This window comes from Cheilinus undulatus, linkage group 24, assembly GCF_018320785.1.
Source record: "Cheilinus undulatus linkage group 24, ASM1832078v1, whole genome shotgun sequence".
Classification (NCBI taxonomy): Eukaryota; Metazoa; Chordata; class Actinopteri; order Labriformes; family Labridae; genus Cheilinus; species Cheilinus undulatus.
The window spans coordinates 21,483,828-21,497,051 of NC_054888.1; the positions used below are offsets into that span (position 1 = coordinate 21,483,828).

General features: G+C 39.0%; 1 protein-coding gene across 3 annotated transcripts; it reads left to right on the forward strand.

Annotated features, from left to right (window-relative positions):
- The first annotated feature begins 76 nt into the window (after positions 1 to 76).
- On the forward strand, positions 77 to 12,166 carry atg13 (ATG13 autophagy related 13 homolog (S. cerevisiae)). Of its 3 annotated transcripts, none has more exons than XM_041781509.1 (18): positions 77 to 228; positions 2,044 to 2,124; positions 2,684 to 2,764; positions 3,012 to 3,131; positions 3,345 to 3,391; positions 3,970 to 4,110; positions 4,316 to 4,356; positions 4,446 to 4,542; positions 4,721 to 4,828; positions 5,468 to 5,561; positions 5,703 to 5,801; positions 6,973 to 7,056; positions 7,156 to 7,265; positions 7,939 to 8,080; positions 8,200 to 8,277; positions 8,362 to 8,469; positions 10,965 to 11,093; positions 11,199 to 12,166. In XM_041781509.1, exons 2-18 carry the CDS (start codon positions 2,056 to 2,058, stop codon positions 11,274 to 11,276), a joined length of 1,626 nt encoding a protein of 541 aa, XP_041637443.1. In that variant the 5' UTR covers positions 77 to 228; positions 2,044 to 2,055; the 3' UTR covers positions 11,277 to 12,166. The 3 variants fall into 3 exon arrangements, with proteins under 3 accessions (XP_041637443.1, XP_041637445.1, XP_041637444.1); XM_041781510.1 differs by lacking the exon at positions 77 to 228 and adding an exon at positions 343 to 525; XM_041781511.1 differs by lacking the exon at positions 5,703 to 5,801.
- Positions 12,167 to 13,224: the final 1,058 nt, after the last annotated feature.

Sequence of the window (13,224 nt, forward strand, 5' to 3'; positions counted from 1 at the left end):
ATTGACTTGACACATTTATGGGATATTTAAAGCAAAGCTATCGAAAGTGTCGAGTAGAAACGGCTGCTATCTAAACACGTCGACATGGAGAAGATAAACAGAAAAGTAGCACAGCCGCCGCTGACGTTTTGAGCACCAAAATAGGCGTGTAAATGCTCATTAAACACGTCGTTGCATGTCGTCTGTTCTAAGTTCAACCGAAGTTCCTCTTTAAAGGGAAAAGCGGATGTGAGTTCAACTGTTTTTATTATGGAGCGAAATTGTGTCGTCGTGAGCTAACGGCTAGCATTAGCCAACGGCTAACGGCAGAGTCACCTCTCCTGTGCCCCTCCTTATTGACACGTTTATACTCTGACATTGTTGGTAAAACGACTGTAAAGCTCTAAGCTGAAATTTAAGGTGCTCATATTTAGCGTTTTAGTCAGCTGTCACTGTGCTGGTTATTCATTTTGACCCACATTTTATGCCGGGGCAGTTACATGTCAACACGGAGGCCTCGTACTAGCTCTCAACACAAACTGAACTGTAAGGGGGATTTAAATGGTTAAAAATCAGCATATTATTACTGAATATTTAACAGGAAGTCTTGTATTTGTATTAAATGGACTGTATAGCTTGTGATAACACTTGTATTGCCTATAAAGGAAGGAACATGCGCGGGTAGCTTGGTTTGTTTTGGTCCAGATTTAGCTGGTGAGCTACCATGAATCATAACAAATGCTGCTCTGAACAATATCTCACCATTTACAGCGATTATTTCAATTTCAGCTCCTTTTTTAAATATTATTCATGCATTAGCAGTCTTTGAAATTTACATTTTCATACTAAATCTTCTGAATTTGCAACTAAAAACTCAAAACTAGTCCAACAAAATATTAATCTGCATATCACTGTAGACTTTACCACTAAAAGGTTTAACTTCAAATGATCATATTCCGTTTTTATCTAATTTGTAAGCTGATTAATATGATAAAAATCACTGTAATACGTCTGTTTTTTTGTAGGGCTGGGCAATTAATCGCAAATTAGATTAAATCGTAACATGGTCTGCTGCAATTTTCAAATCCCATGGGGTGCAATATTTCTTTAACCTGAAATTTGTGTCGAAATACTAGTTTAAAACTTTTTTTTGCAGCAGAGACGTTTTGCATTGCGTATCATGCAAGAAAAGTGTACCAAAAAGTCCTGTTTTCTTTAGTTTTGTATGTTTTTCTTATTAAATATTAGAATTATATTAAAATTATTTCTCCCTTCAATACAACAGTACATATCCGATTTTAAAAATAAGTCAAAATCATCACAGTTAGATGTTTTTTCAAAATTGTCCAACCCTAGTTTAATCTAATAATGTGTGGATTATAATATGTAATGAATTATTGTTTGTTTTTGTTGGAAAATGCACAAGATTAAGAATTTATTATTTAATCGCATATTAAATCGCAATCGCAACATTGGGTAAAAAAAATTGCACTTAGATTATTTTCCCAAATCGTTCAGCCCTAGTTTTTTTGCTATTATTGTACTTTTTCTGTTATTACTAGGGGAAAAAAATAATATCAGCACAACGATACAGGCTCTATACTAAAAACCAGATAGGTTGCAGTTCAGTTATCTGCCAGTATTATGCACAGACAAAAGGACAATATATTTATTCTCAAGGTGCATTCGCTGTCAAATACTTAGATGATATTATGCCATTTGATTTGCCACTTTGTACATGTTAAAATGCCGTGTTAGGATACTTACTGCACGTAGAATGTCAGTGTTAATTTTGTCGACTAAGACTTTGCATAAAATTGTTAGTCAACTACCTTTTTTCATGAGGAAGGCTTGACTAAGACTATTTAAAAATAGATATTTTGAAATAAAAACTCTGCCAAAAAGTTCAGCTTTTGTCTCAGAGACTCAGACAAGATTAAAATTTCAGTATAAAAAAAAAGAGCAGAAAGGTTTAGATAAATGTGAGTAGAAGCAATTAGGGCATATTTTGTTGGTCATTTTAAAAGATATTTTGATCTGATGTGAGCATGTCTTTGATTTTAGGGTCGTGAAAACATGGACAGTGGCCTGAGTCCGCAGGATAAAAAAGACCTGGACAAGTTTATAAAGTTTTTTGCCTTGAAGGTAAGAAAGAGTTCGACGCACTGGTCAGTCCTGATTTTACAGCTGCATGAAAATATCAATACAGGAGCTTTTATGGGACGCTATGTTCTTTTGGTCTTGTTGTTTACCTTGTTCTCAGAGGTGAGTTCAGTTATTTTTAACCTTTGGCCACCAGAACCCATCGATTAAAACACAAATATTATCTTAAGGAACCTGAAAGTGGAATGATTTGTCTCTCACTGCCTCTATCAGTTTGCTGTTGTTTTTCTTACAGAAGTATTCTACTTCCAGTCCCACATTTTGACTGTTTGCCAATTATTGAAAGAAAGGTGTTTAAAAAAGGCCAAGGTTTAAAAAAAAAAAAAAAATTGAAGGGAGGGTTTATGACAGTATTTTCTCACTTACATGTAAAACTTTCTTTTTACTTTCTCTTTGTACCAATATTCTTTAGGTATACATCATTTTTGATCTCCACAACGTCAAAAAAAGATTCCACAGCAATTAAGTGTGGATGTACCTTTTTCTTACTAAATGTTATGTTTTTTTTTTTTTTTTTTTCATTTATATCATGTGTTTGCAGACTGTCCAGGTGATCGTCCAGGCTCGTCTCGGAGAGAAGATCTGCACTCGCTCGTCTTCGTCCCCTACGGGCTCTGATTGGGTAAAACAAAGTCCTGTTTTAAGCTTTCAGGACTCGTTTATATTTACATACATGTAGCTGGTTTAAACTAGGAAAAAGAGTGCAGCAACCCTGCATGCAGCAAAGTGATGGTTTAATTTATCTTGTCTTGATAAATGTAAAATGTCAAAATCCCAAATTAAATTGAAAATCAGTGATTTGTCCAGCACTTGTTTAAACCATCAGTCTTGTAAAGTTGTTTTAAGAGTGTTATTTGTGTCTGTTGTAGTTTAATTTGGCCATCAAAGACATCCCTGAGGTGACTCATGAAGCCAAAAAGGCGCTGGCCGGCCAGCTCCCTGGCATCGGACGCTCCATGTGTGTTGAGATCTCCCTGAAGACATCAGAGGTAGAAAATAAATCCCACTATTATTCCTCTTTTATTTAAGGATTTTTCACTTTCTAGTCATCAAACTGTGCAGTGAGTTTAATATTAGTTATTTTGAATATTCAAAGTTGCTGAAGGTGTTAGTTTCAACTATTATAAGAAAAGAACTACATGTGTATTTTATTCAAGTTAACTGTTGTTGCATTAATCTTTCTGGCTTTGATTCTTCCTCAGGGAGACTCGATGGAGTTGGAGACTTGGTGCCTGGAGATGAATGAAAAGTGAGAGAAATCTGCTGTAATATTTTTGTGGACAACAGATCATTCTCCTCATTTGATGCTGTAAAATTCACTTCATAATGTGCAGAATTGTTATGACTTGTGACTAATCCTCTCTGCATTAATGTTACTGTCACACACGAACACCTAATGTTATGTTTTGTAAACAAGCGACCAGTGGAGGTCTCAGATTATTTAAGTCATAAATGGACTGCTCTGTCTCTGTTTTGGTGACATTTTCCGAAGCACTGCTGTGTAAAATCTGATGACCTTTTACACTAGAGATAAAGCGAGTATGTCCATAAATGTCTGCCTCAGGAAAATCCACCTTTCTGCAATGAAAAGTTTGATTCTGAATCGATATGTCACCACGCTTGGTCAGAGCTCTTGAAAATCTTTGCTGCTGCCTTTATGCTACATTAATGAAAAAGACATTATATGGAGAAGAAATACTCATCTTCAGTGTCCATAAAAATGTTCATAAATTGTGAAGATTTTTCCATGTTTAAGTTTGCATATACAAGAAGTACCACCAAGCTTTTAGGACTAATGAATGATGATTATGTTTGTCTCTGTTGCAGGTGTGATAAGGACATCAAGGTGTCGTACACGGTCTACAACCGACTGTCCGTCCTCCTGAAGTCTCTGCTCGCTATCACCAGAGTAACACCGGCCTACAAACTTTCCAGAAAGCAGGGGCACGACTACGTCATTCTATACAGGTCAGCGTGATGTTCAGGATCAACCAAGTTTGATTTTCTACAGTCTCTTTGCAAACTTCTGCACCAATTCAACCCAAATTACTTTCATTTCAAAACAAAAGAATGCAAACATCATGTAGTCTTGTTACAGAGCTGAGATTTTCTAGATTTTTATCTTGTTGCATGCAACTGCAAAACATTTTCAACCACTTCTTTTGTGTTTTAGGATCTACTTTGGTGAAGTTCAGCTTGGTGGGCTCGGGGAAGGTAACCATAACCAGTAAAGTGTATGAAAAATAAGTTACTGGTGTAATTTTGGCTGGTTTGTGTGTTTATTGTGGTGTTTATTTTCTAAGGTTTTCAGACGGTGCGTGTTGGTGTCGTTGGCACCCCGGTGGGAACAGTCACACTCTCCTGTGCTTACCGCACCAACCTGGCCTTCATGTCAAACAGGTAACACATGCAATGCAACACAGGCTCTTTAAAAAAAATTCACTTTGCTTATTTTATCTAGAAACACATTTTAATTCTACCCTCTAATATTTTGGTTCATAAAGATCACATTTTGCTCTAGGCTTAAAACTCTAAGGGAATGTAACTTAAGGGTTGAAATGTCTTGTGTCGTCTGCAGACAGTTTGAGCGGTCAGCCCCCATCATGGGGATCATCGTGGATCACTTTGTGGATCCTCCTTGCAGCAGCCAGCGGCCTGCAAACATGGGACAGCCCTGCAACTACAGGTAGATACATTAATCCAGCTTTAATCTGACTGCTAAGGAGTCTGCAAAATTTAGTAAAATAACAGAAACTTAGTGGCCAGACCTTGATTTTAACGGCAGTTCCACTGTTTTTTTAATGAAGAATAAGGCACTGTAATGGACATAAATGGACACAGCAAAGTAAAGCAAAAACACATAAGCAACGACAACAAGATCACAAATGCGGCCTTCAATTAATGCAAATGAAATGCTTACTTGTGATCACTTGTGATCGGAGTCTGATGCCCAACAGATCCAGAAAGTAACAAAGGTCAGACAATTCATGTTCCTTCCACGGTTCCAGCAAGTTAAAAGTCTTGTAGTGTCAAGATTCAGCTTTGGGATGAGAGCATGGCTAGGGTCGTGGACTTTCTGCAGAACCTCTGCTTGGATGGTGTTGAAGGAAGGAAAGAAAACTCTTGTACTTAATGGGCCGGTGTCTGTTGCCCTAAAACTTAAGGTTAAGCTGGGAACACAAAGCAACAGTGGGAGACTGCCGCTTGCTTTTTTGCATCGATCTTTTATCTTCTACTGATAACTGATTGTTTTGATCAGATCATATTACTTTAAACCACCATGTCCTAAAAATCTTTATTAATCTAAATTATACTGTATGTGCAGAGCTCCAGATGAGGACGACGGAGGACCATTTGCAGGCGTTCAGGACTCCCAGGAAGTCTGCACCACCTCGTTCTCCACCTCCCCCCCCTCTCAGGTAAGAAAACGAACCTTTGCTCCTCCTCATGATCTCCGTCTTTATCCTACGACTTCCTCTGTTTTCATTTCTCTTTTCTCTCTTTGTCTGTTTTCTTTCGGTTGTCCTTCGCTCTATCCGTCTGTGTGCGTGGTATCTCAGTGCGTGTGCACACTGAGCCCTTCGCCCTCTAAACTCTCTAAGCCCCTCCCCCAGGACAGTCTGCAGATCCCATTGGCTCCTGGACTTGTCACTCACACTGTGAGTCTTTGCTGGCCACTGTGAGAGTGTGACTGTGTGTGGAACAACTTTTAAAGCCGGCTACACACGAGATGATTTTAAAATCTGAACCGGTTTTAGAAAACATGTAAGACTGCAGACATGTGGCGCATGGTCCTGTGGAGTCTAATAACCGACCTGATTTGAGGCTCTGAAATAACCATAATGACACCACAATGGCAGAGTCTTGAATCAGACCATGCCCTCATCGTCGAGTGTGTAGCCAGCCCAACTGTTTAACACTCAGATCAATTTTTTTTAATTTGGTGTGTGTGTTGCCCCTAAACATGTCAAACTTTTTAAACCATCTTTCTGCCCATATTTAATTTTATTTATCAGTTCTCTACAATTCTTTGAACACTTACACCTCTGACACTTTAAATTTCTGACTTTCCCCTCTAACCTATCAATTTGAGAGTCTTGAAATGAGGTTTTTAAATTAAAAACCATCAAATTTAGGCCCTCAACTCTCAAGAATATAACATTTTAGAGATACATCAAAAAAAGGGTGAAAACAAATCTGAAATATTATAAAACTTTGCATGGGTCAGTAAGAGATATTTAAGAAATGTAGCAAGAAATTCAGTTTGAGTGCAAACAGGGCCTTTATTTTCTAAAAGTCCTGTTATTTCTTTATAAATAGACATACGGTGCATTCAGAAAGTATTCAGGCCCCCTTCACTTTTTTTCAATTTTGTTATTTTGCAGCCTGATACTACAATCGAAAAAATTCATTTTTATTCTCAGTAATCTACACTGAGTACCCCATCACGACAAAGTAAAAACAGAATTTTAGAAAATTAAGCAAATCTATGAAAAAGTTGTAGCTTTAAATCTTAAATAATCTTTAATGCCTTTTATGTAACTTGGGCAGAATTCCTTAAAACAAGTAAGAAACTTCTAGAAGTTTAAATTAGGCCATGTTTAAATCTGTTTATTTTCTTTGATTTTAATGAAATACAGGAAAGTTAAGTTCAATGCTGTAAATATCTACTTGTTCTCGTGCTCTGATGTCTTTATTTTGAAGGGCCAGCTTTTTGATGTCTTTATTTTGAAGGTCTAGCTTCAATTTACATGTTTGATTTGTAGAGCTCCATATTTTATCACCTAAAGCCATCACGTCTTGTGTCTGTTGTTCCCTCTGTCTCTCTAGCTGTATACTTCCAGGTTATCATACCAGCCTTCAGCTCTAGGGGGAGCTGCTGAGCTCTGCCACCCCGGAGCCAACCCCAACCAGGTAAACAACGCTCGAAGATCAATCAGTACACTGTGTCTAAGTTTTGTAAACGCTGTGAATTTCCTGTTAATTTTCTTTGTCTTTGTTCTTCATCCTCAGGCGTTGCATCCTGGGAAAGAGGGCGGGGTTGTGTTGGTTCCTAATCAGCCTCCTCATGGAGCCGACGCCCATCTGACAGTAGAGCACGCCCCCAACACACCTGGCAGCAGGTAAATCTCCATGCACTGCTTCACATCAGTATTAAGCAGGTTAACTTGCTCCGTGCTGGCTTGTTTGGTCTTCTAGATCAATTTTTTGTTGTTTCTGTAAATTTAGAGAGAAATTTCTCTGTTTTTTTAAAATGTTTTCCAGATTAAAGCATATCCAGTCATGTCCAGTTCTTAATTTCTGTGCTTTAAGATGTTTTCTAGTGATCTCATTTGTTTGTGTTTTTTTTTTTTTTACAATTTGCCATCTCCTTATTTCACAAATCATTTTAGTAGCAAGGCACCCTTGCAGAAAGCAGTGAAAAAGTGTGAAATTTTTCAGCATGCTTTTAAAGTGAAAAAAGTAGCGCCATCTGGTGGAAAAATATTTAAACTAAAAATTGAAAGCTAGAACTATACAGTGAAATCTTAACATAAAGGACTGCATTAGCTTATGATGAGATAAATGTGGGATCAAAATGGGTCCGTTTTTGTCCTTAGGAAAAAATGTGTTGGTTTTTGTGCAGCTTAGCCATTTTAAGCTAATTTAAGGAACTGAGACAGCAATTCTAAAAAAGAAAATTTTGAGCTTTATTCATTCAACACAGCAGAAATGGCTTGAAAATAAAAAACTGAAAGACACAAAATGTCCCTAGGATGTCTGAAGGGCTAACGGTATTTTCTTGTTTTTTTCCAGCGGCGATGATGACGGTCTGTCGAATAGCGGGGAGGGACGGAGAGACGAAGGACGCCGGAGTGTTTCTCCCTCTGACCCGGTGGAGTCTCTGAACGCCTTCACGAGGAAAGTCGGAGCATTTGTTAACAAACCCAGCACACAGGTACATTGGATTTATTATAAACATGCAATCTTTGATTTTCCTCTCTATTTTTAAAGCTCACTGACACCGTCGTTTCTCTGAGGATGTTTTGAGTTTATTTTTGCTCAACATTTGTGCAGATAACAGCAGCGAGTCTGGATCTTCCATTTGCTGCGTTCGCTCCTCGAGGACTTGACTCAGAGGAGAACGATCCCATGGTAGACTTTTTTACGCTCTCACAGCACAATTCTGTGGTTTGTCTTTAATTAGACCTCAAAAATCTATATTTTCTTTGTGTCCAGGTGCATCCTCCGGACTCCCCGCCCTGCCCCTCCCCCCTGCAGGCCAGTCTTCACTCTCAGGGCTCAGAAGGATCAGGGCAGCAGGACGACTTCGTCATGATCGACTTTGTAAGTTTTTTTCAACTGAGCTCTCACTTCTGTTCATAGTTAACACAAGGATGACTGAGTGAATTTTATATACCTCTCTTTAGTGTGTTAAAGTCAGTAAACCAGTCCATGAAGGTTAAGATATGATTACTGACTGCTTATTCAAAAAAACTTCAGTTCGGTTTAGTCATTGATCTGTCCTTACATTTCTGTAAAAATATCCAGATTTTCTAACTGATCATTGTAATAATTCAAAAGATAAAATGAATGTTGGAAATTTCCTACATTTCTGTTGTGGATGCATTTGCCACAGGAAGTAGTTGTATTCCTGCATTTGCCTCAGGAAGTAGATACATCCCTGCATTTGCCACAGGAAGTAGTTACTTTCCTGCATTTGCCTCAGGAAGTAGTTACATCCCTGCATTTGCCATAGGAAGTAGTTACATTCCTGCTTTTGCCACAGGAAGTAGTTAGATCCCTGCTTTTGCCATAGGAAGTAGTTACATCCCTGCATTTGCCACAGGAAGTAGTTACATCCCTGAATGTTGGAAAGTTTCCTACAGGAAGTTTCCTGCTTTTGCCATAGGAAGTAGTTACATCCCTGCTTTTGCCACAGGAAGTAGTTAGATCCCTGCTTTTGCCACAGGAAGTAGTTAGATCCCTGCTTTTGCCATAGGAAGTAGTTAGATCCCTGCTTTTGCCACAGGAAGTAGTTAGATCCCTGCTTTTGCCATAGGAAGTAGTTACATCCCTGCATTTGCCACAGGAAGTAGTTACATCCCTGCATTTGCCCCAGGATGTAGTTACATCCCTGCTTTTGCCACAGGAAGTAGTTAGATCCCTGCTTTTGCCATAGGAAGTAGTTACATCCCTGCTTTTGCCACAGGAAGTAGTTAGATCCCTGCTTTTGCCATAGGAAGTAGTTACGTCCCTGCATTTGCCTCAGGATGTAGTTACATCCCTGCTTTTGCCACAGGAAGTAGTTACATTCCTGCTTTTGCCATAGGAAGTAGTTACATCCCTGCTTTTGCCACAGGAAGTAGTTAGATACCTGCTTTTGCCATAGGAAGTAGTTTCATAAGTGCTTATGCCATAGGAAGTAGTTAGATCCTGCTTGTGGATGCCACAGGAAGTAGTTAGATCCCTGCTTTTGCCATAGGAAGTAGTTACATCCCTGCTTTTGCCACAGGAAGTAGTTACATCCCTGCTTTTGCCATAGGAAGTAGTTACATTCCTGTTGTGGATGCAATAGGAAGTAGTTACATCCCTGCTTTTGCCACAGGAAGTAGTTAGATCCCTGCTTTTGCCATAGGAAGTAGTTACATCCCTGCTTTTGCCACAGGAAGTAGTTAGATCCCTGCTTTTGCCATAGGAAGTAGTTACATCCCTGCTTTTGCCATAGGAAGTAGTTACATTCCTGTTGTGGATGCAATAGGAAGTAGTTACATCCCTGCTTTTGCCACAGGAAGTAGTTAGATCCCTGCTTTTGCCATAGGAAGTAGTTACATCCCTGCTTTTGCCATAGGAAGTAGTTACATTCCTGTTGTGGATGCAATAGGAAGTAGTTACATCCCTGCTTTTGCCATAGGAAGTAGTTAGATCCCTGCTTTTGCCATAGGAAGTAGTTACATCCCTGCTTTTGCCACAGGAAGTAGTTAGATCCCTGCTTTTGCCATAGGAAGTAGTTACATCCCTGCTTTTGCCACAGGAAGTAGTTACATTCCTGCTTTTGCCATAGGAAGTAGTTACATCCCTGCTTTTGCCATAGGAAGTAGTTACATTCCTGTTGTGGATGCAATAGGAAGTAGTTACATCCCTGCTTTTGCCACAGGAAGTAGTTACATCCCTGCTTTTGCCACAGGAAGTAGTTAGATCCCTGTTGTGGATGCAATAGGAAGTAGTTACATCCCTGCATTTGCCATAGGAAGTAATTACTTTCCTGCATTTGCCACAGGAAGTAGTTAAATCCTTGCATTTGCCATAGGAAGTAGTTACTTCCCTGCATTTGCCACAGGAAGTAGTTACATCCCTGCTTTTGCCACAGGAAGTAGTTACATCCCTGCTTTTGCCATAGGAAGTAGTTACTTTCCTGCATTTGCCACAGGAAGTAGTTACATCCTTGCATTTGCCATAGGAAGTAGTTACTTCCCTGCATTTGCCACAGGAAGTAGTTACATTCCTGCACTTGCCACAGGAAGTAGTTACATCCCTGCATTTGCCACAGGAAGTAGTTACATCCCTGCATTTGCCACAGGAAGTAGTTACATCCCTGCATTTGCCACAGGAAGTAGATAGATTAGCTTGATAATTCACAGCCCTACATGAAGAAATAACATTTTTTTCCTTAAAAAAAAGCAAGGATTGATTGATTCAGTGTTTCACAGGCATTCTTTAGAAAAAGCTCATTGTTTATGGCTGTTTTAAGTCGACAGTGTTCACTACCCTTTAATATTTTTATCACTAAAACGAAATAGAGAGCGTGTTAATATGATCACCCTTTCTTAATCCGTGCACAGCGTCCAGCCTTCTCTAAAGACGACTTGCTGCCGATGGATTTAGGAACGTTTTACCGCGAGTTCCAGAACCCTCCTCAGCTGGCGAGCCTGTCCCTCCACATCAGCTCGCAATCCATGGCCGACGACCTGGTAGCCGCCTTCTTCTTCCAGCTCTAAATAAAACTTTCTTTATTGCATTTGAAAACCTGATTTTGAAACCTAAACTTTGATTTCTTTTTCTTTTTTTTTTTGCAGGATTCTCTGCCAGAGAAACTGGCCGTCTACGAGAAGAACATGGACGAGTTTGACGCCTTCGTGGACATGCTGCAGTAGAGGAGAAACCATCGATGTGTGAGGGAGGAAACACAAAATAAGAATGAAAGGGAGAATAAGACTGTCATTGTTTGTCCTGTGAGAATCACTAATTTCTGACATTCTCTCCTGGCACGTTCACCATGCTGACCCGCCTGTACAGATTGTCACTGTAAATATCGATTATTATGTGGAGGACAGGCACTAGAAAACCACAGTTCATCCGTGTTTAGCCAGAAAAATCAAACATTAGTTAACTGTAGCTCGTCCCTACTGAATATGTGAAGTTCTCTCTTCATCATGGCCTTTCCGACTTGAGAAATCAAAAAATCTTCCTTCCTGGGCGTCTTCTTTTCTTTAAAGCTGGTCTTTGCAAAAAAAAACTCAGCCTTACAGTGCAGATCTAGCCCTTTGCATACTAGTGATAGATTAGAAATACAGTTCTGCATCCACAAATAGAGGGTTCACTGCCTTGCTCGGAGGAAACTGACTCATTTACCCACGCAGGTGTTTCCCAGCTGGTCTGGGGATTAAAATTGCCAACAAGAAGGCCCTAAATGGATATAAAGTGAATAAAAAGCTTTCCGTGTGTGTACAGAGAACATATTTCCATGCTTAAATACAGCCAGAAGCTAGTCTTTTGTAATAAATGCAACAGCCCTGCAAAGATGCATTAAAATAATTCAAGGTAAGATTTTCTGCAGGCCTGTTGCATTAAATTTGTAGTTTTAGCCAACTAGAAGACTGGCGAGTGTGTTCAGTGTACGACATGCTGGTGTGTATTTCTGGGGTTAGCAGAAGGAGCCGCGTCATCGTCCACGACTGTTTGGTTGAGAGCTTTAATTTACTTGTTTCTTTGCTGTTGTTGGTCTAAATGTCCTGATAAATAAAGCATGGCTGCTCCGTTCGAACTGATGTTTGTCTGCAAATGACCTGAGTGAAAACATGCAGGAAGGATGCATGTCCTCTCCCTGTGGTTGGTGAATTCATTTATACGTTCGCACTTTTTGATACCAGTTGTTTTAATGCTATATTCATTATTGTAATGATCAGTCAGTGTTAAAAAGTACCAAAACTTTAGCTTAAAACTACTGAGGGGGTGAGCACAGTCTAAACTGCACAAATGTGAAATAGTACCAACATTTTTGTGCATTTTTAGAGTTTGCTTTCAGTTTTCATCCTGAAAAACCCTCAACATTGGGTGCTTTGGACTCTTAATTTTGCTGTGGTAAAACTCAGTATTTTCTGGTTTTGACAAGTATCAAATTAAACTTGTCATAAAGATCATACATCTCTTCAAACAGGCTGTTAGGCTGTGTAAGCAGCTGGTTTACCACATGGTTTAAACCCATTAGAGATCCTAGGGACATTTTGTGCCATTAGTCTTTATTTTCAAGCCATTTTGGCTGTTGAATGATTAAGAATCAGATTTGCTCGGGGATATTTTTTATCGTTTTCTTCAAAGGTGCCTTGCAACTGAAATAAGTGCATTACCATCAAGTCCAGCTATGTGTTGATGCTTTTGGTGTAAAAATACTGGCCTTTAAAGGGTTAAAACCCCATAAACAAAAGTAATATTTATGTATATTTCAGGCTGAAGTAGTTTGAAAAGTCTGACTTGTTGAAAGTGGAAATAATATTTATATATTATTTTTAAAGCAGTTTTTAGGACATTTTTGGCCTTAGGGACAAATATGTCAGGATATCAAAGGGTTCAGATTAACAGCCAAAAAACAAGACATTCAAAATCCAAGGATATTTTTTAATTTTAGGAAATTGGCTTCGGGTCCTTCATATTTATTGGGGTCTTTATCGGTACTTCTAAAGCTATTGAAAGGAATTGAGGGTGATTCTGTAAGCTAGGCTCTGATTTTCATCATGTTAAAAGGCGTCCTAATTATTTATTAAGCTAAAAAAGGGGGGGAAATAGTGTTTGAAAGCTTTAAAAAAATGAGGGCATTTTCTGCAT

What these genes read in the sequence shown, in the direction of transcription:
- atg13 (XM_041781509.1), top strand. Translation starts at nt 2,056, where the DNA reads ATGGACAGTGGCCTGAGTCCGCAGGATAAAAAAGACCTGGACAAGTTT. An exon ending in GACTACGTCATTCTATACAG is followed by an intron (nt 4,111 to 4,315) that starts GTCAGCGTGATG and finishes TTTGTGTTTTAG; the next exon opens with GATCTACTTTGGTGAAGTTC. An exon ending in GCTTGGTGGGCTCGGGGAAG is followed by an intron (nt 4,357 to 4,445) that starts GTAACCATAACC and finishes TTATTTTCTAAG; the next exon opens with GTTTTCAGACGGTGCGTGTT.